General features: G+C 41.3%; 1 protein-coding gene across 2 annotated transcripts in view; it reads right to left on the bottom strand.

The window, feature by feature from the left end:
- The window catches only part of SCN8A (sodium voltage-gated channel alpha subunit 8), a 175,938-nt gene that overhangs the window by 39,441 nt on the left and 109,854 nt on the right, over window positions 1-26,643 (bottom strand). Inside the window, exons 12-14 of one of the 2 annotated variants that reach the window (XM_059403160.1) lie at window positions 23,012-23,407; window positions 10,686-10,818; window positions 4,210-4,448 (exon numbers count right to left, since the gene is read on the bottom strand). In XM_059403160.1, the coding sequence (XP_059259143.1) occupies window positions 4,210-4,448; window positions 10,686-10,818; window positions 23,012-23,407 (768 nt within the window). The remainder of the gene's footprint in view (window positions 1-4,209; window positions 4,449-10,685; window positions 10,819-23,011; window positions 23,408-26,643) is intronic. The other variant, XM_059403158.1, reaches the window with a different exon arrangement.

The raw sequence follows: 26,643 nt of genomic DNA, 5'->3' as shown, positions 1-26,643 counted from the left end.
TGATGCCATTCTAATTTGCGCTGTGGTATGCTTCTTGAGGAGGAGAAAAAATAAGAATGATAAGAATTATAATTATAATCACAGAATTATAAGCAGCATATCAACCAACAGCTGTACATAAAAGTCACTTTTGTGAGTGTCCTCAAATATTCACCTAGGAATTTATGCTCTCATGTAGCATTTCTCAAAGAAATTGGGACTGGGGTGTCAGGGCCTGAGACGTGTGGGAAGAAGATCCACAGGGAGGACACTGGTGTGGATGCTGGGGGTCTAGCATAGGAAGCCAGAGCCTGAAAAGGGCGAGGAGGACAATCACCCAGCAAGAGGTAACAGTGCTTTTTTTTTTTTTTTTTTTTTTTTTAACAGTGCTTTTTGATCAAATAAATAAACTAGAAATAGAGGCAACCAGGTTTCTTTGTCAGAGGAGTTACAACTATAGAAACGGAGATACCAGAATGCACCTGGTAATGTTGGACTAGGATAAACAGCCAGCTTCATACTGAGAGGGCCCAGTCATTAACATTGCTCCAATAGATCTTGACTTCTAATTATTATTTCCACTACAACAACGAGGGCTCCTTAAGAAATGGCTGGTCCAGGCCTGAGATGGGAAAAATATAAAATTAGGCTGGACTATTCTATGATACTGGATAAAAGGTAATGAGGATATGTTGACAGGACCCAGAAACCAGCTTGAAGGAACGCCCAGTGGCCAAATCAGGAATGGTTTAAACATTTAGATGATAATGGATTATAACCTACCAGATAAAACTAAAAGCCATGAGTCTACATTGACATAAATAAATGAATAAATCCAAAGTTTAATGAAGAGAAGTAAATTTAGATAATTTCAAAACATCTTTACAAATACTTACTAATTAAAATGGAATTATAAATGGAAAAGAATAACTTTACAGGAGAGAAGCCTGGCAGACACCTCCTTCATCAACTGACCGAGTCCCATCAATTTGGGACAAATGGAAACCATGCCATCTGGTAGGTGCAAGGAGAAGTCAGCCTCACTTTTGTGACATTCCCACCAAATGTGTAAGCTGAGTCTAGTCAGGAGGAAGCATCAGACAAATTGAACTTGAGGGAATTCTATAAAATAACTGGCCTGCAGTCTCCCCTAGTCTCAAGGTCAAGAAATTGATGTAAGACTGAGAAAGTCCGCCAAGCTGAAGAAGACTAAAAAGACAGGACAACCGAATGCCACAGGAGACTGGAACAGCATCCTTTTGCTACAGAGGACATGACTGGGATTTCTGGCAGAACCTGAAGGGGCCCGAGAACGCAGTGGTTGTGAGGTGTATGGGAATTTCCTGAGTCTGGTGGCCGTAACTGCGGTTTTGCATGAGAACGTACTTGTTCATTAAGCACACGTGCAGAAGGCTCAGAGGCTGTGTCAGCAGCTTACTCTCCAAAACACCATCTTAGACCGTACCTGAAACCTTTCTCCAAGATTGAGATTGCTTAAAACAAAACAAAACAAAACAAAACACCTTTTAAACTCACTATTGTGTTCAAATGGTTGCAAAAAAAGGCAAGAAAAGAATCCTTATATTTATCTCCTGAATAACACAAAAGGTGTAGAAGTCACATAGCCAAACTGGGCTTCCATTTCCTTTATGGAACATGAGGGATGGATAAAATTATCTTTAAGGTTCTTCCTCGTATTAACGTTTTTCCTTGTGGGAGGACTGAGGAGGCAGCAAACTTTACAGCAAACTATTCTCCTCTCCCACCAGAAACCTCCATCTATATATCTATGGACAAACACAGCTCAGGTCACCGTCCCAGCTGTGGGAAGTCCTTAGGTTTCCAGCTGTGAGACAGGCTGTTCCCTATTTCACAAGCTGGTCAATCTCACTCTTTTCCATCTTTTTCTCAGGTTCATTCAAAGACTCGCTCTAGATGTCCAAGCCTTTGGGAGCTCTTCTCTGCTTGTTAGATGGGTTGCTGCTGGTTCATGAATCATTTAATAAAGCCCGTTAGATTTTTTAAAAAAAATGTCCAAGCTACTGAATTACACTAATACGGTTCCTGTGATTTGTAGAGTGCTTTTTTACTATTCCAAAAACTTCTCTATAGGTTCTCATTTTGTCCTCCCAAATACTGATGACATGGTATTACCCTTGTTTTATAAATGCAAACATTTGTGGTTAGAAATGAGTAGCGTATTTTAAGTTAGTATGTTCAAAACAGAACTCTTGATTTTAAACCTCAAACCTATTCCTTCTTTAGTCATCCTTTTTCCCTCTTAGCTACCAAACTTCCAAATCTAGGTACCATTCTTCATTTCTTTCCCTTCACGCTCACCTCGAATCTACTGGCCAGTCCAAAGTGTCCTGAAGCATTCACTGTTTTCCATCCCCACTACTAATTCTATGCTTTCTTTATAATCACTTGAAAATTCTTGCCCCCAAAGTGTTTTCCCATTTTAGAACTCGGTTTTGGTTGACTTGCTTCAAAAAGTCCCTGAATATTATTAGTTGCTGACCTTCCCTTCTCTCCTCTTTCTTCTTGATGATTCTGAGCAAAGTCTTCTGAATGTTCAGAACTCTAATTTAGCTGTGACCCTAAGTCACTACAGATTTTTAAGAAAGGGAAAAATGGTGTTATCTGCTGGTCTGGTCTGAGGGCTATTCTGCTGGTGGTAGGTAAAAAGACCTCTCAAATTCCCTTCAAAATCAAGGACTGGATTTGCAAAAAGCAAGTAAAAGTAAAGACTTTGAGAAAAACAAAACATCTCAGGGAAAATACCACCACCACCACCATGAACAACAACAAAATTATCAAGCTATATTTTTCATTACTTAAGTCTTGGCTAATAAGATAAAGCTCATATCTGTATCATCTTGTTGATTCTTTCAAAATGTTGCTCGGTGGCCAAGTTTCTGGTCTGCGAGTGACACAGCCCACTATCAGGTACCCTTCAGAGTCAGCAGATTTCCTGGACAGCCTACAAGAGTGTCCCATTTCAAGATGACCCATATTTCATCGGGTGGCACACGAGCATTTATATCAAAGCAGTGAGCCTGAAGCATGTCACTAACTCCAACGTGCAGAGTAGAAAGACCACAGAATTATCTCGGATGTGTACCAGGGAACGTGATAGGCTACAAGAACTAACCAGATAAATGATCTCTCCTTTGCCATGTGTGTTTTCATAATCAAAACTCAAAATGATATTATAACACTCTAATAGTATGTTAGGGCTTAATGTAAATACTCTTTGTGTCAGACACACGTGTGTGTGTGTGTGTGTGTGTGTGTGTGTGTGTGTATGCGTGTGTGGGTGTATACAGAGAGAGGGAGGGAGGGAGAGGGAGAACATCAGGCAGGGATCATACTCAAAAGGTAACAAACCACTAGATTTGACTTGCTCATTGTGAAACTCCCAAGGAATAATGAAGCACAGATGACCCAGAAGATTCTTTCCAACTAGATCTTTCCCATCTACCAAAATTCAATCAACTCCTGATTTTTGGACTAATGAAATAAAACAGATCACAAATCACAACTATTTGACTTCAGAATACACTGTGCCATCTATTAAAAACAAAACAAAGCACCTCATTCTTATCTTCTAAATAATATAATAAGTTAAATATATGACTTCAGCTAACATTAAAATAAATTTGGCACAGATCAACTAACGGTAGAAACTGGATGAGAGCCCAGAAGTTGGATGGGAGGGGGAAGCCAGCCTAGAATTAAGTTTCCCACAGATAGGCCCCATATGGATAATTAAGATATGACAGTGCAGGCAAATTTATAGTTCTGTTTAATGCACTAAAAGAGCTCCCCTATTTTGTGGTGGTTGTTACTGAAGGTGAAAGGGGAAGTGATGCTGGAGTAATGCAGGAATCAATGTGAGAAACAGAATGAGAAAGAAAATCCAGAAGTCCTTGGCTCAGGTTGCTGAAAGCAACCCACTGCACCATGCCTCCCATTCTGTCACCATGGCTGGTTTTCTGCCAATAGCTCCTAAATGACGTCTTCAAAGTTCTGCAGAAAGAGGGAACAGCCAAGGGATCACAACAGTGAGCAGAAGCGGCTGGGGCTACGCCATATGTGGAAGCATTTGTCTTCCAATTAACTCTTACTTTCTTTGCAACTAAACTCCAGCTTCCAGTATCGGAAAAAAGATGTCCTACAGGAAAACATGTTCGGATCATAAAATCCGGAGACAGTGTTCCATCTTACCAGATTTCCTACAGCCAAGACATGCTCAAACTGTGGTGTCATGGGATGGTGCTCCATGGCCATAAACAGGGTATTCAGGACAATGCAGATGGTGATGGCCAAGTCCACAAAAGGGTCCATAACGATCAAATTCACAATCTCTTTCAGTTTTATCCAGTAGGGGTGACACTCCCAGATGAGGAAAGTATTGGCAAATTTATACCAGCATGGCGGGCACTTTCTTTGAGACTCTTCCAGCTCTGTAGTGAGTAAAGAACAAACATGGTGAGAAAACAAAGGGGGCTGCTCTTCACCCTCTGCTGGGTCATTATCACTTCCATTCAGCACAAGAAGAAAGTGCTGACCTTCCTGAGTGTGTAGTCACCGCCCCCCACCCTGTTTTCTTTCTCACGAAGGGAAAGAGGAAGCAGGGGCAGTCGCAGGTCAGCTCCCTATTAACAATGATCTGGTTAGGGCGCCTGGGTGGCTCAGGGGGTTAAAGCCTCTGCCTTCGGCTCAGGTCATGATCTCAGGGTCCTGGGATCGAGGCCGGCATCAGGCTCTCTGCTCAGCAGGAAGCCTACTTCCTCCTCTCTCTGCCTGCCTCTCTGCCTACTTGTGATCTCTATCTGTCAAATAAATAAATAAAAATCTTAAAAACAACAACAACAACAACAAAAAACAATGATCTGGTTATAAACTGGGGTTTGATATGTCTGTTTTGGGAGCCCAGCGTCATGGTTAGGAGCTTGGCCTCTGGAGTCTGACTTCCCGGTCTGACTGGGTTCAGCACTCACAACTGTGTGATCTCAGGCAAGTTGCTGGATCCTCTATGCTTCTTTGTGTCATCTGAAATGACACTTCCTTTACAGGCTGGAGGGCTAAACGAGTCCTGTAATCCTCATGCACTGACTGAGGAGTTAGCGAGGTGGTGAACGTAAAGCAGCCCAGACAGCGCCTGACACGCGGAAGGTCCTTGGTAAATGGTAGGTCTTAGATTATACATCGTATCCCTAAATCATTATCAAAGAAGCAGCTGCAAGCACAGACTCTGAAGCCAGACGTACCTGGCCGCTCAGACATTGCTGGGCAGGGAAACCCGGGCACCGTTCTTCAGTCAGAGAGAACTGAATGCGCTAAGACAGAAAGCACCTCAGAGCACCCTGGCCTACAGTAAAGGTCACAGAAGCGTCTGCTCTTAGCATTCATTCTCTGGGCAGCCCAGGCAGCGTGGGTGGCCGGCTACCCTGTGCAGGGCGTCTCTTCCGGTCCCAAAGAAGTGCAAGTCAGTGAGCTCACAACTCACAGCTGAGATGGGCACGGGACTCCCACTCCTCTCCCTACCCCTCCTCTTTCTCATCTCCCCTCTCTTCCCTTCTTGAGACATTTTCATCCTTCCTCCCTTCCATCCCTTGGTCTTTCTCTTCTTTCCTTTTTCTTATCTTCTTTCAGTCTGGCTCTCTTGCTTTTAGAAACAGAACTAGTTAGTTTCCAACAAGATCTTACGTGATCCCCAACACACTAAACAGATAAGCCAGGAACTGCTATAGTAGAGGCAGGAAGAGGAGCCCAGTCTGGCGGACTTCCTTTTTCCCTGAGGCACTTCCCTAGAATCCTGGACATAGACTGAATATCACTGGACCAAGATGATCTCAGGGTCACTCACAAAACAAAGATGAAAAAGGACCCTTAGACACTAAAGGCAGAGAACCATTTAGCCGGCAAACATAACAGCCCAGGCACTAGACCACAGGCAACAAAGCCCTCCTCAAGTAAAGTATGAGTTATAATAGCCTGAATTACAAAAGTCCAAGGTCCTTGATCTCCAAGGATGTTCTTTAAGAGATGGAGATTTGAAAACCTGTCAGCATGATAATCCTTAGAGGAAAGGTCTTGGTTCCATGGGGTTGAATATAACTGCATCTATCCCACACCCCAACCCAATTCTGCTGACAAAATCCAATCATTCAAGGAATTAAAAAAAAGTTTCCCAGCGTTTCACCAAGAACAAGATGGCTGCCTTAAATTAGTCTACTTTCCCTTTTTCCAACCAGCTGGATGGTGCCCATGGTGATGGCTTTAATTTAGATGGGGTGCTTTGGTTGGGCTTTTGATTGGCTCCCTGGTTGCTAAGAAAATGGTTGCCTTGGTTTTTCAGATTTAAGGGCCACAGTAAGCGCCACGTGGGAGTCTGCGTGGGAAAGGAAGTCTGTGAAGAAAATTTGCTTTGGCTTCTTCCTCATAGAACTCCCTCCCTTCCCAAGGTAAATTTAGTTTTCTAACCAAAAAAAAGAAAATGAAAAGGTTCTCTTATTTCCATAAATTCTTACAGTACATATTTGGAAATTTGGTTCCGTTCCTTTTTTTAATCTCCTCCCTTCTCCAAATGTCTATTCACTGGCACGTGGAGGTTAAAGCAGCGACTGTTCACGTCTCTGACAGTAGACACAATTGCAGTGTTGTATGGTGCACTAGGTTCTAAGTCTCTGCCAGATATTGAAGAGGGGTTTCCCTACCCTATGGGGCACCAAGAAGGTTCCTACAGGGATACTGGGGATCTTACCCACATTTTCTCAGGTAAGATCTCAGGATAATCTTTCGGGTTCCACAAACAATAAGACAACATGGAACTTTAGGAGCTAAAAAGGATCAGTTAGGTGACAACAGATATTTATAAAGTGACTCACAACTTGATATAAACTGTTATTGACCCCACATGCCTGAAGCAGCTAAGAATTTTGTCTGAGGAAAAATATTTCCAAAGAAATATCCAAAGGTTAATGGGGTTCCCCTTACTTTGCTCCTGGACATTCTCAGAGAGGTTACTGTAGTCTCAATCTCAGGGGTGCTGGGGATTCTTTTCAGAGAGGGCCTCACAGTTCCGCCAAGATGGTGGTGTTAGTTAGACCATGAGGTTCTGAAGGCAGGGCTTCTCTCAGTTCAATTCAACTGCTTTGAAACAACTACAGTGTGAGAGGTCCTGGGAACATGCTGATGAACAAAGTCCCCACCCTCACAGAGCTTACAGCCACACCACAAGAGATACACAGCAGGTAAGTAATGGTGCTGACTGACACTTGGGGCTGGTCAGTTGAACACAAGAGTGAGTCAACAAATTGTGGCAGCCAACAGCTCTGGCCAGTCATCTCTCTGAGGCAGTTTTTGAACCTGTTTTACTTGAGAACCATCACTTCTTCATTCTTACTTTACCAACTCCCTCCTCTTCTCCCATAGCTTCACTGCTCAGAGAAGTGAGACTATAGTAGTCTGCTTACACCCTACCCCCAGTCCTCTGAACTAGCCCCAAGCTGATGGCTCTGCTGACTGAATTCTGCTGAGTTCATTGGATCCAGGTGATCATGTCTGCAATGGGATGGGGGGGACACACTACGGGCAGTATTTTCTCCTTATTTACACGCTTCTGGAATTCTCCACTGTGCTCTCTAAGAGATCAGGTAAGTAGAAGCCTGCTTCTTTGGTTTGGTAATCCAAAGATTAAAATTATGTCAGAGTTTCCTAACAGAAGGTCTGAGAAGCAGGAACAATTATTTATTCAATGCTGGCTTTTCATGTTGTAGCAATCACTGAATACAGGGACCAGCAGTTAAATAGGAAAGGATCTTTCTTAATGTCCTTTAATTCCCTCTCACATTATTCAGCTCCAGCCATTCGTTGTTCTTTGCTTACAGCAGTTCTGTCTCATCAGCTTTAACAAAGGGAGTGGAATACTAGGGGAGGGGATAGGGGAATGTCTGCGCAGTGAAAGGCTATGTGAACATTAGGACTTAGAAAAGGGAGAAAAAACAGGAATGGCTTCCTACTCAGGAACACAACTATGACTGTCTCTCTCTCCCCTGAGCTGCCCCTATGTCTGTTTTTTTATCATATATGCGCTGGTGGGTGGAGGGTAGAGAATGAGGAGGGCAGAACAGAAGAGAAAGAAGGGCACAGGGAGAAGAGGAAGGGAGAAGAAAAAGACCAAGCTACCCCTCCATTGGTTTCTACCCAGCTCAGTAGAGGAATGGAAGCACCAAGGCCTTCAAAGGGAAGCCCGCAGCATGGACGCCCCCACCATTCCAAGCATGGCAAGGGTCAGTCTGAAAGACTCCTCCCCTAGAAGATAGATAGGATAACTAACCGCTTGTTTGCTTTTCTGTAAACCGCTGGCTTTTAGGTATAGACCAGGTTATTAATTAGGTTATTAATTGCTTATTAATCACTCTTTTGCCCTTCTGTAACCGCTTGGCTTATAGAAATAATAGAGACGCCATGATGGCATTCCTACCTTCCCCCTTCTTGTTCCCCTTTCCCGCCTCTCTCCTCCTGCGCGCGGGCCCTCAGAACCAATCAGCTTGTTCCCCCTTCCCGCCTCTCTCTTCCCGCGCGTGGGTCCTTAGAGCCAATCAGCAAACTCCACGTATGCCTTTTTCAAAAGTTCTAACTGTCAACCAATCAGTTGCGCCCCACCCAAAACTTGTTTGTACCTGTTTATAAAAACCCGGCACCACCCCAGCCGGGTGTGCTCAGCTAGCAGGAGCTGCTGACCACCCGCAGGCGCGCGCTGACCACCCGCAGGCGCCTGCGTAACAATAAAGAACCTCTTGCTGATTGCATCCAGTGGCAGTGTTGGATTCTTGGGTAAGGGGATCCGCGGGTCTTTCAAGTCTAACAAACATTTCTGGTGCATTTACTTTTACTATACCCTGTGCTGGGCCCCTTTAGTAATCAACTGAGTTAACTGTGGTATTGCGTCAACAGTTCATCCATTCTGATGTCAGTGCCAGTCATAAAATATGCCTGTTGGAGGTGCAACTTTCTCTTTCTTTTGTCTTTCTCAACTTCCACAGATATCCAGAGAAATCCTGTTCTTGTCTCCAAGTGAAGAATAAAATTAGCCAAGGTTCTTAAGCTAGTGCTTCTCAGCTTGAAATTCTTATGCTCTGCAGTTATCTCAAAGTATAAACTAAAAAGCTTAGAGATATTTTCTCAGACGATGACCTTGATGAAAATTAGAGGAAAACAGGAATAAATGTTCAGGCAGCTGAAACAGTTAACTCAAATTCTTCCTACTTGATACATTCTTAAGATTAGTCTAGGTATAGTCTAAAACACTGCTCACAGGTGGTAATGTAAATGATCTAGGGGACTCCTTTCTGAGGATTCTCCCTTTATCACAGACAACCCCATTGAATGAATGAACACACACTCTCTCTCACCTTCTCTCTCTCTCAGAGTAGAAGTGGTATTGGGCTCAAATGACTTAAAAAATAACTTGTCCCAAAGACATCAGGATAGTTTTGAATCTCCTTAGCTCAGGAACTCAATAACTCAGGTTATTGCTGGGTTAGCCCGGGGGCTCTGAACTCTGAAGAAAAGCAATCCGAGGTCTTGAGAATATTCTGGGACAACCTGGCTAAACCGGTGTGAATCAAAACAAGGAGATTCATGCAGAATCAAACAGCACCTCGTGAGAGAAAACCCAGTCACTGAATCTACCTCAAGAGACAGCAAGAGGAGCCTGCGGTACAGACCACAGGTGGACAGACAGCTGATACTTGCTGGGGGACTGTGGTGTCGTGGAAAACCCTGATGCTGCACAGCGTGCCAGGCTGTGTCGTGCAGGGGGGCACCCAACACCAAGCACCAGCATCGACAGCAACACTGCTGCAGGTGCACTGTGATTGCACAGTGGCTGTTCTCCCGTGGCACAGAGCGCTGAAATAAGAGGGGCTTCGGCTTACCTCTCACACATCAAATGTATTTATGGATATGTGGGGGTGTTTGATGAGAGGCAGAACTAGGTGCCTTCTAAATGCACAGTACATTAGTCCTTCAGGGAAAACCAAGAGGGTCCCAGGTAGCTAACCAGGAAAAGAGGAAGGTGTGTTGTTGGGCAGAGGGCATGGAGGGATGCCATCATTTCTTTTTCTTTTATTTTTTTAAAAAGATTTTATTTATTTATTTGACAGAGAGAGATCACAAGTAGGCAGAGAGGCAGGCAGAGAGGCAGGCAGAGAGAGAGAGAGGAGGAAGCAGGCTCCCCACTGAGCAGAGAACCCCATGCGGGGCTCGATCCCAGGATCCCGAGATCATGACCTGAGCCGAAGGCAAAGGCTTCAATCCACTGAGCCACCCAGGTGCCCCGATACCATCATTTCTTATCGTCACAGCTCCTCAGTCTACAGCCTTTATGCCTCCCCTCACCCCACTGGCTCCTCATGACCATTATGGTGTTCTTGAGATCTTCTAGCTTACTCATGACTGTCATTTCCTTCGCAATTCTTACTTATCTGTGTATAATGCTGGTAGAAGCTCTGAAGTCCTTATTTGATTATCTGCATGCAGATTTGGGATGTTTGTTCCTAAAGCCCGTAGACTCTATTCCTAAGGTTCAGAGTTAATTTTTGCAAAACTCAGGCCAATGGACAGGGATTATATTTATCACACACACTACATTTGAGATTTTGGCGGCTTAGACTGACATCAAGGGCACATACCTTCTACTAGTGTATTTGTAACGACACTCAGTATACTGTTGATTCTGTCCTTCCGCCCATAGGAGGCCAGTTGGTCCATGGAAACTAAGAGAGATCCAGGGCCTTTCTTCTTAATTTCCACCTCAGTTGTAGCCTGGAAAAAAATAGTGAATCGGGTGAGTAAAGTCTTACAAACATTAAAGCTGGGCCTTACTGGACAGACGGTCCAGAGTGTGAGCAGAAACAGATGCTCTTCCTGATACCTTTTACTCTGCTCCTACACTCCTATTCACCTCAAAAAGTAGGAGAAAACATGACTATGGATCATCCTAGCTCTAAAAATGACAAGACCAGGTGAAGTCTGTACAAATCTACAATGAACCAAAGAATCTGGTTAGGACCCAAGCACCTCATCTGGTTAATTCATAGCATGGAACAGAAAGACAGATCTCCAGGGCCAACAACATCCAAAGCAGAACCTGAATTCTCCTGTCTCAGTCTCGTATCCATAGCATCTGGCTAGAATTGGACTACACAGTAAAATAAGTAGAATTTACCTCCATTCGACATTTCATTAAGGGCCAAGTCCCTGATCACACTGAGACACCATTGCTCTCTCAAACTGTTGCTTCCAAATATCAGACCTGGGCCCAACTGAATGTTAGCAAGCTGAAGTTCTACCCTAATTCTCCTCCAAGGCACTATAAAGAAGTATGGTAAGGGTCTCACTATTTTATATCTATATTTATTTTGTCCTGATAAAACTTTACTTTATAAGTTAACCTGAGATATTCAAATTCCCACACAAAAAGGGCAGAAAACACCATCAGACTGTTACACAAAATATTTGTTACATGCTCTACCGTGGGAGATTACAGCACTGTGTTTCTTACTGACCCTTGCTTGTGCTCTTTGTGCCAACCTGAATATACTACGTTAGATTAACCTTCAGGCAGTGGCTTAAAAGCTAGCTTTCCAGTTACCACACCAATCACTGTTAACATGTCATCCATGTAATGCTGGCTGTCCCTTCCACTGTGAAGATAAGAGGGCAGAGACAGTCACCATCTCTCAGAGCACAGGGAAGATACATGCCTGTAGGAAGCTAGAGAAGTAGGTCTGATCAGTATTAGAATGACTCTAGCTGTTTTGAAAAGTCTCTAGAGAGCTCCATCAGAAAGGCTTTCTGCCCTTAGGTATGACTAGATTTTAAGAACTTTACAGAAGAAAGTTTCTGGCGGATTATAATTTATCTTATTACAGTGTTTCATCAAACTGTTTCACTGATTCCGACATTTGGTTTACCTTAGGGTTTGGTTTTGTTTTGTCTGGCAGAGCTACAGAAGAAATGGAAAAGAAAAAGAACTGAACTGATTTCCTTGGGAATTCCTGGCTGTATTACTATACAAACACCTGAATATGTAACAATGATGAAATAACCTGTTCCTCAAGTCCAATAAGATCTATTTCTTTGATATCAAAGCCACTTTTTGGTGCAATTGCCAGCCTGGTATTCATAACACCTAATAAATCAGATTAGACGACTCCATTTTAACAATGACAATCATCTAAAAATGAAGGCAGAAAGGTTTCACAGAGTAGATACTCTTGTTTCTGGCATTTATTCCTTCTAGATTCTTACTGAGCTGCTCTTTGTAATACATGGTAGATAATTTTCATAATGCTGACTCCCAGGTACTGTAAGATCTGATGGACTGGTTGATTCATCAAGAAAAGATGAAACTTCATTTAAAACTGCTTGGGATCTAAGTATATCTTATCGTTTTCTGGACTTGCTGGATGTGACAAGATGTGAATTCTTCAGACTTCAATAACATTAACCTTAAAGTTAATAAAAATGTTGTCTCAAGGACATAGTAAATCATTAGATTAATATTTAGTGGTATCTATATGAGAGCTATAATAATTTTTAAGTTGGATTTAAAAACTCCACATAAAGAAAAGTTTATTCCCAAACTTAATATTAAGATGGAAGAATTATTACTTATATCTTTCTATATAAAATTAAAATAAACTGTAACAGGGATATGTGGAGACAACTTCTATAATGTTAAAATTGTTCCAGAGTAAGGCATGTTACAGAACATACCTTCAGTTTCAGAAAAGAAAGAAATGAAAGAAGACACCAAGAAAAAGAAATTTCAAAGACCATACTTAAGGAACTTCAGAGGGTAAAAAGAGAAAGTCATTATGTCACCTTTTTACATAGGCAAGAGCATTTACCACAGATCCAAATAACTGATTCCACTGAAAAATCTTATGATAATAATAAGATACTCAGAAAAATTCCCTTAAATTTGTAAATTAAACAACAGACTTCTAAAAATCCATGGATCAAAAATGAAATCACAACGGAAATTAGAAAATACTTTGGGGATAATGGAAATAATACAATTTATGGGATCCAGCTAACACAGTGGTTTGAGAAAATTTTACAGTGCTATATGCTTATATTAGAATATAAAAAGATATACAATCAGTGCTCTGAGCTTTCACCTTGAGAAATTAGAGAAAGATCAACTTAAAGTGCAGTTAAGTAGATGAAAGGAAATAATAAAAATAAGAATGGAGATTAATTAGTAAATGCACAAACCACAGACAATCAAAAAGGGCAAATGTTTTTTAAAAACAGATTATTTAAATTGATACTTCCCTAGCAAGACTGATCAAGAAAAAAAGAGAGAAAACGTAAATGATAATTTTCAGGAAAAGGAATGGGAACATTATTACAAATCCTGCAGGCATTATTAGGATAATAAGAATATACTGTAATTTTAAGTCGAACCATTGTAAGATGGAAATCTTCTGTGCAATATTTATATCAAAGTATAAGATAAATATGATAATAAATAAACCCCCAAATCTAAGTGGTTTAAACTAAAAAAAACACAAACCCAACTTCATGTCATTTCACCTTGTATGAAATGTACAAACTTACCAAAACACCACTTATCAAAACTGATAGAAGAAATAGAAAATCTAAATAGCTCACATTAGAAACTGCAATTGAAAAAACCTTACAATAAAGAGAAATATAGGGCCACCAGGGTAGCTCAATGGGTTAAGCCTCTGCCTCTAGCTCAGGTCATGATCTTGGGGTCCTGGGACTGAGCCCCGCATCAGGCTCTCTGCTCAGCAGGGAGCCTGCTTCCCCCTCTCTCTCTCTCTCTGCCTTCCTCTCTGCCTACTTGTGATTTCTCTCTTTGTCAAATAAATAAATAAAATCTTTTAAAAAAAAAAAAAAGAGAGAGAGAGAGAGAGAGATAGGTGCAGATGGCTCTACCAGTGAATTCTATCAAGCATATACAGAAGAAATAATACCAACACCAATATTAACATCAATTCCTTCAGAAAATAGAGGAGATGGCCTACTTCTCAACCTGTTTTATAAAGTTAACACGACCTGATATTAAACCTGCCAAAAACACCACATGAAAAGACAATTAGTGGCCCATATCCCTCATGAACAATGATGTGAAATCCTTAAGAAAACATAAGCAAATATTTACAAAGATAATACATCATGACCAACAGAGTTTATATCAGGAAAGATAGTTGCACATTAGGAAAAAAGTCAGTATCATTCATCTCTTTAACAGAATAAAGGAAAAAAGTGATCTGATTATCTCACAGATGCAGAAAAAGAACATTTAATAAAATTAAACACCTCTGCATAATAAAATTTTTTAGTAAGCCAGGAATAGAATGCAGCAGCTTCAATCTGATAAAGAATATCTATGAAAATCTAAAGCTAACATTATTCTTCTTGATGAAACATTAAATCTTATTCCTCTAATAATGGAAACAAGGAAGTATGTCTGCTTTTATCATTTCTATGCAATTTTGTATTTCAAGTGCTAGCTAGTACAATAAAGCAAGAAAAATAAATAAAAGGCATAAAGGTGCAGTTGCTGTTATACACAGAAAGTATTATTGTACATGTAGAAAACCTTATGGAATCAGAAAAAAAAGACATAATAGAATCAATATGTTAATTCATCAGGATAATGAGATACAAAAAAAATCTGATTCACAAAAAACAACTGCATTCCTATATTCCGGCAACAAAAAATAGTTGAAAATAAAAAATTTTAAAATCATACCTTTTTAGAACAGTATCAAAAAACACAAATACCAAGGAATAAAACTAATGAAAGATGGGTAAGATGTTCACTACAAAGTATACAACTTTGCTGAGAGAAACTTGAGAAGACTTTAATAAATGAGAACTATACCACATTCACAGATTGAAAGACTCAATATAAGATGTCCATTATTTCCAAGCTGACCCATAGATTCAGTGCAATCACTATAAGAATTCTAGGCTTTTCTGAAAAAAAAAAAAAAAAAAAAAAAAAAGAAAACTGACAGAAAATGCTTCTAAAATTCATAAGGACACACAAAGGATCTAGAAAAGGTAAATAATCTTTTCAAAAACATTTGATAGCAAATTAATCTCTTAAGAAATTATTTGACAATCTTTAAAATATCTTTTTGTTTGGAGGGCTTATGCTATCTCATTTCAAGACTATAAAGTTACAGTAATTAAACAAGTGTAGTATTGGTATAAGCACAAAGAGACCAAAGGAACAGAAAGGAACAAAGGAACAGAAGAGAATCCAGAAACAGACCCACACATGAACATCAATTGACTTTTGACCAAGGTGCTAAGTCAATTTAATGGAGAGAGGAAAGTCTTTTTAACAAACGGTACTGAAAAACTAGATATTCATCCAAGTCAACTCCTATCTAATTTCATACACACAAATTGAGTTGAATCAGAGATCTGAATATAAAACCCAGAACTGTAAAATTTACAAAAGGAAAATAACTTCACAATTTTGGGTACTGACAAAGATTACTTGGACAGGATGCAAAAAACAACAAAAAATGAAAAATTTGATACACTGGATTCCATCAAAATTAAAAATTTATGTTTCTGATAAGAAACTTATATAAAAAATAAATCAATAATGGGCAAAAGATTTTTTTCTTTTTTAAGATTTTATTTATTTATTTGACAGAGAGAAATCACAAGTAGGCAGAGAGGCAGGCAGAGAGAGAGGGAAGCAGGCTCCCTGCTGAGCAGAGAGCCCGATGCGGGACTTGATCCCAGGACCCTGAGATCATGACCTGAGCCGAAGGCAGCGGCTTAACCCACTGAGCCACCCAGGCGCCCCTGGGCAAAAGATTTAATTAAGTGACTAATAAAAGATCTGTGAAAAGCCAATAAACACACAAAAAGATGCTTATCATCATTAATCAGCAGGGAAATGCAAATTCAAAGCACAGTAAGATACAGTTAATGCCCACTAAGATGCTAAAATCAGACTAACATCACCAAATGTTGCCTAGGATGTGGAGCAACTGGAACTTTAATACACTGTTGCTTGGAGTATTAAAAAAAATGGTATAAGTACTTTGGAGAGCTATGTGGCAGTTTCTTATAAAGTTGAACATACCTTTACCGTATGACCCAGGAATTTCTTTCTGAGATAACTACCCAATATTGGGAAGAACCTGAATGTCCCTCAGTAGGAAAGTAGACTAACATATGAGAGTGTATTTATGCAATGAAGTACTCATCAATACTCATCAATAACAAGGAATGAACTATTGAAAGAACATCTCAAACGTGTATCAGATGTGTACACACCTCAGATGTGCATCTCAAATACATCTTGTTGAGTGAAAGAAGCCGCATAAGAAATATATATTGTATGAGTGCTTGAAAATGAAAGAAAACAAATCTATGGTGTCACATGTCAGAAGACGTTGCTCAGAGAGGTGAGGGTGTTGAGTAGGAAAGGGTATTTTCTGGGAGTCTTGTTGTACAAAGGGGTGTCGGAGACAATTCTCGGCAGGTGGGACGGCTCGTGCTCCACCGTCCTTGTACCCATATCTTTGGTAACTCTTTGGTGATGGTTACCTAAGGTTTTACTGCAATACTGATTATGCAGAATTCCTTTGAAACAGAATATGGAATACAGAGTGTGTATATAATACAAAAAAGATGTTATCTGTGGTATGGAAATAAATGAAGATCTGTCAAATGGGAAAAGCAATTTATTCTGAGCTGGATGTACGGAGTTAGACACCATCAAAGGCAGGCGGAGTGGGAAAGCTTTAGAATGGAATAAGGGAGACTTCAGGTGTGCCTTGATTTCAAGCTGGCTTGCACAGGGAAGCTGTAGGTGGGCATCCTAGGTGATTGATTAGGGATGCCTATTTGGCTTTCTCTGGTGGTCCTAAGTTGAAAGCAAAAACAAAGCTTTAGAAGTCTCTTAGCAATCAAGTCCTGACCGTTTGGGGCTGACTGTTAAAGAAGTTACTGTTTAACTTACTGGACTGTCGCTAGAGACAGCAATCTGGCTTCCTGCAAGCGTGACTGATAGCTGGCTGGCTGCCTGGCTTGTTTATCATTGATAAGGGGGTTGGTTTCTTGGGCAGGTTGTGGGGGAAAGTCCTGTTTTCATATAAGGTCTGCTCATTGTCAGTATTCATCGGATCTGAGCAATTCATGGAGAGACAGGGAGCAAACATACATTCCTCACTGTTAACCGCCTAGGATGATATAAACTAAAATTGCCTATGAAGAACATTACTTAAAAGTGGTAAACACTAACTGAGGACTAAGATAGCAATATCCAGAGAAAAATAAATCTGTCCTAAAAAAGTCTAGTCTGTTAAATCCAGGGTGTACAGGAATCCAAGACGGATGTAGTTCCTGAAATCTTTCTTCCGTAGGTGAAGTTGTGGAAGCTGGCTCTGAAAGCCCAGGCTATTGTTTCTTTCTTTTCAATTTTTACAACACTGAGATGAAATGCACATAACATTTAAAATTCCCATTTCAAAGTGTGCAATTCAGTGGCTTGTAGTATATTTACAGCGTATTCCAGGATATTTCCATCATACCAAAGAAAAACACAGTACCGGTTAGCAGCCCATCCTTACTCCCACCTCTACCCAGCCCCTTGCAACCAACAATCTGTTTTCTGTCTTTACAGATTTCCCTCTCTATGTGTTTCATAGAAATGGAATCAGATATTATGTGGCCTTTTGTGCCTGGCTTCTCTTGCTGGGCATCATGCTTTCAAGATTTATTCATGCTGTAGCACATATCAATACCTCATTCCCTTTTATGGCTGAATAATATCACATAAGAGGGATGTGTCACATTTTATTTATCCATCCCTCAGTTGATGGGCATTTGGGTTGTTTCCATTTCTTGGCTCTCATGAATAATGATCGTATGAATATTCATGTACAAGTTTTTATGTGAACACCTGTTTTCAGTTCTACCTAGGAGTAGAATTGCTGGATCATATGGTAACTCTGTGTTTAATTTTCTGAGCAACTGCTACTGTTCTTCAAAGTGGCTGTCCCTTTTTGCATTCCCCTTCCGGGTGGTTGGTTGTTGCTTTTTTACCATGGATTCTAGCTAACTGGAGGGAAGGAATGCTGGAGTAAACAATCCCATGTCCAGCAGCTGCAGAGGCGGATTTCCAGAATCCGCTTGGGAGGTGTGTCTCTGCTCTTGGCTCAACTACTTACCACCTGGGAGGGAGGGACGCTGAGACCCAAGAGCCAGAGGGAAGCTCATATCCTCTTTCCCTTCCCTCTTCAGGTCATTTTCTAATTCCTGTAAGTGGAGGTGTTTATTTCTTTTGTTTGTTTTGTTTTACTTTGTTGGGGAGGAAAGAGAAGAATTAACAACGTTTTAAAGGCAGGAGTTTCTGCCTTCTTAGAATTCCGGCCCTAAGGAGATTTCATGTAAAACTATCAGTAACAGGGGAAGCCACAGAGAACCTTAATTGCACTCTTTTAAAGTTAAACTCAGTGCAAATTTGTTCCGTTTCTCTCAACCCAAATGCAAAGTTTATTAGGACATTTAGCCCCTGACTTCCAGCTTCCTGAATTGTAGCTGTCCTTCTCAGAGAGGTGTCCTACGACACCTGTAGATGGAAGATTTTGCCCACATTTCTATAGATCTGCCCACGGAAGGCAACTAAATTGCTTTCCAATGGAGATGCATGAATGGAAATTTATCAGGCAGGCACCTTTCTTGGAACTAAAATTTAGAGCATTTTAGAAGTAGCTTTAGAACCTAGCCATTTATCTCCTGTTTAAGCCTTCCTCAAATTTTTGTAGTAATCTGCTTTAAAACAATTGCCCAATAATTGCTTCTTCTCAAAGGTTCTTTAGGATTTTAGAGGAATGCAACCCTTGTCAAGTCAAGCAATTCAGGAGAAATCCTAATGTCTACTTCTCAGGGCTAAGAAGGCCAAAAAAGTATAGGGAAATAAATGGAAACTGGCCTTCTGAACACCAAGAGTGGGCCAAATAACATGCTCCACAGTTTATAAATGTTATTACATTTCATCTTTGCAACAGCCCTATAGCACAGGTCCTTTTGTTTCTTTTTTGCAGATAAGGAAATGGGCTTAGAGTGGTGATGTTAATTTCCCAGGATCACATCAGTAAATAAACCTGGGCTTCAGAGTTGGTGTGGGGCACTGGTTACTGGCCAGGGCTCTGGAGTCAGACCGCCTGTGTTCAAGCCCTGAGCCTACCACATACTGTGTGATGTTGGACAAGTCATTTTATTTCTCTAAGCCTTGGTTTCCTCCTCAGTGAAATGTACACAAGAGTAGGCTCTATCGGCTGTGAGCATTAGATGAGATAGTGCATGTGTATTTGCAAGCTAGCACAACATGATTTCTGAGTTACTTGGGATTTCTGGATTTGTCAGCAGCACCTGCTTTCTCTATGAGTGATGAGATTCTCACCTGCTTTTCCAGCTTAGGGATGAAGAGATGGGAATGTTCCCCTCACCCTCTGCTTCAGCAAAAAGCAAAAGTGAAAATTCCCAAACTACTGAAAAATAATCACCAATCATAACTGAATAATTAATAAACAGGTGAAATCATTTCTGATGAAACTCTAATGAGTGAACCCAGATATCTTTTTTCCCACAGAGAATATTATATATATTTTTTCTTTCTTTCTTTTTTTTTAAGATTCATTTATTTGAGAGAGAGAGAGCATGTATGCACAAGCAGAGAGAGGGGCAGAGGGAGTGGGAGAGAAGCAGAGTCCCTGCTGAGCGTGGAGCCCAATGTGGGTCTCGATCTCAGGACCCTTCAATCATGACCTGAACCGAAATCAAGAGTCAGATGCTTAATCGACTGAGCCACTCAGGCGTCCTGAGAATATTACATTCCTTAACTTGAGTGTGAGGAAAAAATACAGATGTGGCATAGCCTAAGCATCAGTCCTGAGTGAGACCAGCTTGAGGGCCTCAGCAGCTCCTACGCAACCCCACAAAGCATGAGCATACCATGGAAGCACTCTAGTGGTTCAGGTAAAGGCAAGTTAATCCACTGGGGACTCATCCCAAATGCCTGGACAGTGAGAACCGCTCCATCCTGACCTATAGTGGTATTCGCCGCTCCTCTGGCCTGGGCTGCATATAACAGGAATCTATTGCCTCCCTCTAAGATAAATGATACAAATTTTTCCCATTTCCCAAAGAAGCTAATATTCAAGCAGTCAGGAAGTTCTCTTTGACAGTGGGAAGACCTTGGTTCAAGCTCCATTTCCACAAGTCACTAAGGCTCTGAACCTCACCTGTTAATAGGATAAAACCACCTACTGAACACAATGGTTATAAGAAATTAAATGCATATAAAGTGCTGAGCGTAACTATAGCAAGAACCCAATATATGGTGGCTATAATTATTATGCCCATTGTAGAAAACTGAAAACAGAAAAGTGTGAGGAAGAGAAAAAGTCACCTATAATGTCCCCTCCCAAAGGCAACTACTGTCAACTTCAAGTCAGTCATCCTTTCTCTGTAGGCGGTCTTTCCATAGATCTGATATCATACCAAACCCTATACACAAGCTCTATGCAGTCTTCTTTGTTTTGTTTTGTCTTTTTGGCCTATTACTATAACTTATGTAGACTGTCACACCATTAGTAGCTAAGAAGTGCTTCTTTATGGCTTCTAATGAAATAGCTTTTCCTAGTTATGCATGCTTTGGGAATGAAACAGTCCTGCCTACCTCATTTCCTGCCACTCTGTGATCTGCTCTCCTGGCCTTGGGAATCCTCAAATCTGTCACCACCATCGCTTGGGACCACTGGAATGAATCCCCTACGTCTTTATAGGGTGTCGAGTGTGCAGGCCCCCCAAAACCCAAAGACAGCACTCCTCAGGCTACAGTGTGAGGCGGTGCAGACAGCCATCTGCTCAACTGCCTCTCAAATTTTCCCCCCACACATTATAACAGAAGCTGCAAAAAAACCCAAAACAAAACCAATGAGCAAACGTGCTCATCTGCCTTTAGCTGAAGTTCAATCTCTTCCTTTCTGGATACCTTTTCTAATACCTTCTTTTCAAAGAAAAAGCAAGATGTATTATTTGGCCGAAGTATTTAAAAAGGTGGCCAGAATATCAAATTTTAATTTGGTTCTTAATATTTGAGTTGCCCAAACTGTACTGTCCATGCTGACCCATCCCTCATTCTCTACTGATAAAATTTCTTGCTTTTTCAGAGAATATTAACTAATTAAGGAGCCTAAAGATTTACCTCTAGATATAGAATTAGGGACTATCCAAAATTATATTTAAAGGAAAGATAATCATCTGTAACATCTATTTTGGCCAACTATCTGGTTTTGGGGGGGATTCTGGAGCTACTGTTTGTTGTTATTATTATTGTTCCTATTATATTAAAGAAACAGTTTTCCAGAAGAAAAATGGCCACATGACTAAACAAAGAAGGCATTAAAATTCACTGAAAAAGAGAAGACTGATTTTTCCCTAAGACTCTGGCTCTATCAACAATGAGCTGTGGGGGCCTCAAGGAGCCCAAATCCTCTGAGCCCTACTTCCCCATCTAGAAACAGGAATAATGCCCTCCACTTGGTCAGCCTTACAGAAAATTTTGATTCAGAGCAAATTAAATAACGAACGTAGAAGTAATTTGTAGCTTGTAAAGAGCTAAACAAACGTGTGTGTGTGAGAGGGGGGGTATTTTGCTATTAAATAAAAAGGCAGGAGAGAAAAGACCATGTCAAACACATCCTAAGTGCCTTTGAGTTTGTATCTGTCAACAACTGTCCTGAAATGTTACAAACAGATCACTGGGAGTAATTCCAGCCTTGACTGTCCAGTTCTCCTCCACGCATGCATCATGCTAATTAGAGGATAGGCTGTCTCCGTGCTGTGTTAGAGGAAACTGAAGTGTTAGAACAAAACGGACTGGCATGCTGTCTCAAGGAGCTTATGCCAGCTAAGGAAGGACTGAAGGAAGTTAGGGAGTTAGAGGTACGGAGGATTAGGATCACTGAGGTTATAAGAATTTGAAATTAGAAAAAAAAAGGTATAAACAGCTTAGAATTTAAAGAAATGTGAAGAGATGGCTTTTCCCAAAGAGGGGAGCCATTAGCCAACCCCCTAGACAAGTGATTTTATGAAGCTATTATATGCAGCTCCTCCAGAGCCTGACATTTGATTACATTTAAAATTCATCTTTCGCTTCCCTTTTCCTTCCTCCCCCATACACCATGTGTTCTTGCCCCAACCTCCCACTTTTCCCTCCTTGGATTTATTTCCATTTCAATCCCTTTTGAACGTCTAGCTCCAGTTCTGCACTGGCTTCCCTAACCTCTCCTTCCCTGGCTTTCCCTGATGCACACCTCCCGCTCGCCACACCAGGCATCCACCTTCCTCTTTGGATAAATCACACCTCCTTCTTACAGAGGAGACTTGGAAAATTATTCTGAGCTATATTGTTGTTGTTGTTTTTTAACAGAAAGATCAGAGCTTTAAATTCCAGGCTGTTTCCCTATGGGGACAGGAGTGGGAGGGAGAGAAGCAATGGTAGTTCCAAACCGGCTCAGACTTGTCATTGGTGGTGGCAATTCTCATTCCATCATGGCAGGATCCGCTGGCCAGAGGCATTCAGTGAGAGCAGGTGAGGAGAGGGAAACAGTAGGCTGCTAAAGACTTGCAAAGATGGGGAGAAAGAAAAGGAGGTAAAAGAAAGCAAGGAGCTGATGGGGTAGGGCAACAGAAACGAGGGAGAAGGAGGCGGGGGTGGACAGAGCAGGGATTAAAGTGAATGGGAAAAGGAGGGGCGGAAGAGAGAAACAGAATCAGAGCAGGAGGGAGAGGACAGAAGCGGGCGGCACTGGTGGGGACAGAGACTTGAGAGTGGGGGAGGGAGCGTGGGAGCCAGAGGCCGGCGGGAGAGAAGAGAGGAGGGCGCGGGAGAGACTGCCATGCCTAGCCTCGGTCTATGCGTTTACTTCCTTACACTGTCGTCGGTAGCTGCCTTATCTATTTTCACCTCTGGCAGGAGCCGCCCGCCGATGTGCGAGCCGGGGCCACCGATGAGGGACACCACGCCGTTGCAGTCGACGGTGCTGTTGCGCTTGACGCTGCGCCGCAGGCTGGGGAAGATGCGCGACGAGCGGCTGCCCTGGCTGTAGCCGCTGTAACCGCTGTAGCTGCTGCGGCGCTCGCGGGCCCGGATCGGGATGAAGAGCGAGTCCCGGCGGCCTTCGCTCTCCTCCACCGTGCTGTGCTCGTCGTCCGCGAACTCGTTCTCCGAGCCCGGGTCGCGGAAGCGCCCGGGCCCCCTGAAGCTGAAGATGCTGCTTTTGCTGTTGTGCCGGGAGAGGAACGGGGAGCCCGGGATGCTGAGCAGGGACTGCAGGGCAGGGAGACAGAAAAAAACACAGAGACAGGCGTGAGACGGGAAGCGCACCCCGCACAGGCTGAGCCGAGGCTGTTGGCCTCCCCAACCTGCCTCAGCCTTGCTTTCCTGCTATCAGAACACAAGTGTTCCCACAAAGCACTTCTGGATGTTTCGTTCCTAGTACGACTCAACACCCGTAAGCGCTCGCTTCTTGCCCCATTGCCTTGTGATGCGTAGGTCTTCCAACAGCTAACCATACAAAATTTTTACTCACTGTTCACCCATGCATTGCAACGATGCTTTTATCTCGAGCTCCATGTAGAGTCTAATGCACCAGGAAACACATGCTGTGTCTACTTCCCATTACTATGAGCTCGTTTACTCAAGAGAGCCTCCATGCCACACTTGGCAAAAAGGAGAGAATGTGAAAGTGCTCAATCACTCACTATTCTCTCAATGAGTACATGCCCTGACCGTAAGTCCTAGGCCAACGGAGGCCTTGGAGTATTTTTTTGTTCAGTTGACTATTATGTATGTTCCCTCTGACTCCATTTTAAAGTCAACATTTTTTTCATCAAAAGTTAATTAAAAAAAAAAAAAGACAACTTTGAGAGAGAGAGTGCAGAGCAAGAGAGGGGGGGGGAGCATGATGGAAGGGGGGTTGAAGGAGAGGGTAAAGCAGACTCCCCAGTGAGCAGGGAGCCCAGTGTGGGCTCCATCCTAGGACCTGGGATAATGACCTGAGCCAAAGGCTGATGCTTAATGGACAAAACCACCCAGGTGCCCCCATCAAAAGTTTAATTATTTTTAAATTATAAAATTCCCAGCACTATTTATTTATGTACATTTCACAAGCAGTGTGGAGCCCAACTCGGGGCTTGAACTCACAACCCTGAGATCAAGATGTGAGCTGAGATCAAGAGTCGGTGCTTAATCAACTGAGACACCCAGGTTCTCCCTACACTGACATTTTATTTATTTTTTAATTATTATTATTATAAGAGAGAGGGTGAGAGAGCACAAGCAGGATGAGAAGAGAACACGGAGCCTGATGTGGGGCTTGATCTCAATCCCTGGACTCCAGGATCATGACTTGAACAGAAGGTAGATGCTCAAATGACCGAGCCACCCAGGGGCCCCTGCACTAACATTTTAAAATAAAACTTTTATTTATCACTCACAAATTTCTCCCCATTTCTTTTACTCTTTCAACCCATACTTCCAATTCCACATTCTCTAGAGAATTGTATGCTAATGTATATTTTTATGCTTTACTATATTTTATTGATCACCTTTGATCAACAATTTTCTTCAACAAAAAGTTATAAATAAACAGTACTTAAAATTAAAAAAAAAAATTTCTGTGACCATGAGTCTCTTAGAATTTTTTAAAAAATTCTCTCGGATTTATTTTTTAATTATAATTCTTATTAATATAATTGATCAAGATATATATAGATGTTATACATTTTATAAGTAATTACTAAGCTTAAAAGAAAATTTTATTAAAATGTGTCTCTTAATGAGTTCTTTTCCAATTGGTGTTTTTGGTGATGAAATATTTGTAGACAGTAATATTATTAGAATCAAAAATGGCTCAACATCAGTTCTCCCTTCTCTATCTAATATAGATTTTAAGTGCTGAGAAATTCTATTCACATAAATAGTATCTTGGAACAGAAGAATTTGGTTATAGTAATGTCACTCAGTTCTTCAATCTCCTTTCAAATGATATACCAGATTCACATAATAAGCTATCAGCAAAATTTATCCTAATGATCTACTGGCTGACAATCATATTGGGTAGTCTTTCAAATTTATTGAAAGCAAAGAACTGCAAACCACCCAATCTGCCAAATGATTTGTTACCTATTTGTTAGAAGTATTCCATTTCTTGATTTCTGAGGATGCCAAAAAGGCTTCATTTTTATTTACTAAAAAAATATGGGTTAGTCTTAAAGAGGTTATTCTTTTACTTAGAGGAACCTTATTTAACCCAAAAGAAATGGTTGGAATAATCAAAATATCATTCATTTTAATACATCACTGCCACTGTAAATTTTTTTCCAACATTAATTTTTTAATAAAATAATTTTATCTTACTACATGCTTTAAAGATATTTTCACCAAAACCTTAAAGCTAAAGATTCGGCTCATTTTATTTACAAAAATGTCTACCATATGATACAGGTTAGCAAAGCCAGTTCTCATTGTCAAAGCAATTGGCCAAATCAGACTTCTTTTAATTGAGAAATTATGAACTTATTTTTCTTTTTTAATAAATATACTAATACGTATCCAAGTGACATCTACCCCACTCCTGATTTTAAAATCCCCAAAGGCCCTAATTATAAGAGAGGTAAATTTGGAAAGCCTTACAATGGATTTAAATTTCCTGGGTTTAAGAAAACTTAAAGACACTAATGTTTTCTTTTTTTTTTTTTTTTTTAAGATTTTATTTATTTATTTGACAGAGAGAGAGAGATCACAAGTAGGCAGAAAGGCAGGCAGAGGGAGACAGGGAAGTAGGCTCCCTGCTGAGCAGAGAGCCCGATATGGGGCTCAAACCCAGCCCCCTGAGATCATGACCTGAACTAAAGGCAGAGGCTTAACCCACTGAGCAACCCAGGTGCCCCGACACTAATGTTTCCAATTGTCCCTTGACTGGCATCCCCTAAATTTTTATACCTCAGGGCAATGTGCTATGCCAAAGGCAAAACCCTGCTATTGTACCTATTTTGTTCTAATGAGAAATGGTAAGGTGATCGACACAGAGACAGCTACCTTTGGAAGAGTTTATTACTTATAGCTCTCAAAAGAAGGTGGCATGCCATGCCATGCCAGGCAGGGCCTCATGGGGAGGTACTAGGGTTAGGAGGCAAAAGGAGTAGGGAAAAAGCATCGTTCAGAGCCTGCATGATGGTTTCCTCAGAAGGAATGGCTGAGGCAGAGTAGGCATATCTGACAAGTTTAGGATCAGGTGGTTTGAGTAATTTCAGCAGGCTCTGGTCTATAGAAGTGGTCCTAGCTGTCCAATACCTGACCCTCAGAGTGACTGAGGGCAGAGGAAACACTGGTTTTGTGTGTCTTTTTTTTTTTTTTTTTTTGGGTGACAACTTAATTAATTAATTAATTAATTTTTAAAAAGATTTTATTTATGTATTTGACAGACAGAGATCACAAATAGACAGAGAGGCAGGCAGAGAGAGAGAGGAAGGGAAGCAGACTCCCTGCTGAGCAGAGAGCCC

Source organism: Mustela nigripes, chromosome 6 (assembly GCF_022355385.1).
Source record: "Mustela nigripes isolate SB6536 chromosome 6, MUSNIG.SB6536, whole genome shotgun sequence".
NCBI lineage: Eukaryota > Metazoa > Chordata > Mammalia > Carnivora > Mustelidae > Mustela > Mustela nigripes.
This window is presented reverse-complemented; position numbering and strand designations above follow the sequence as displayed.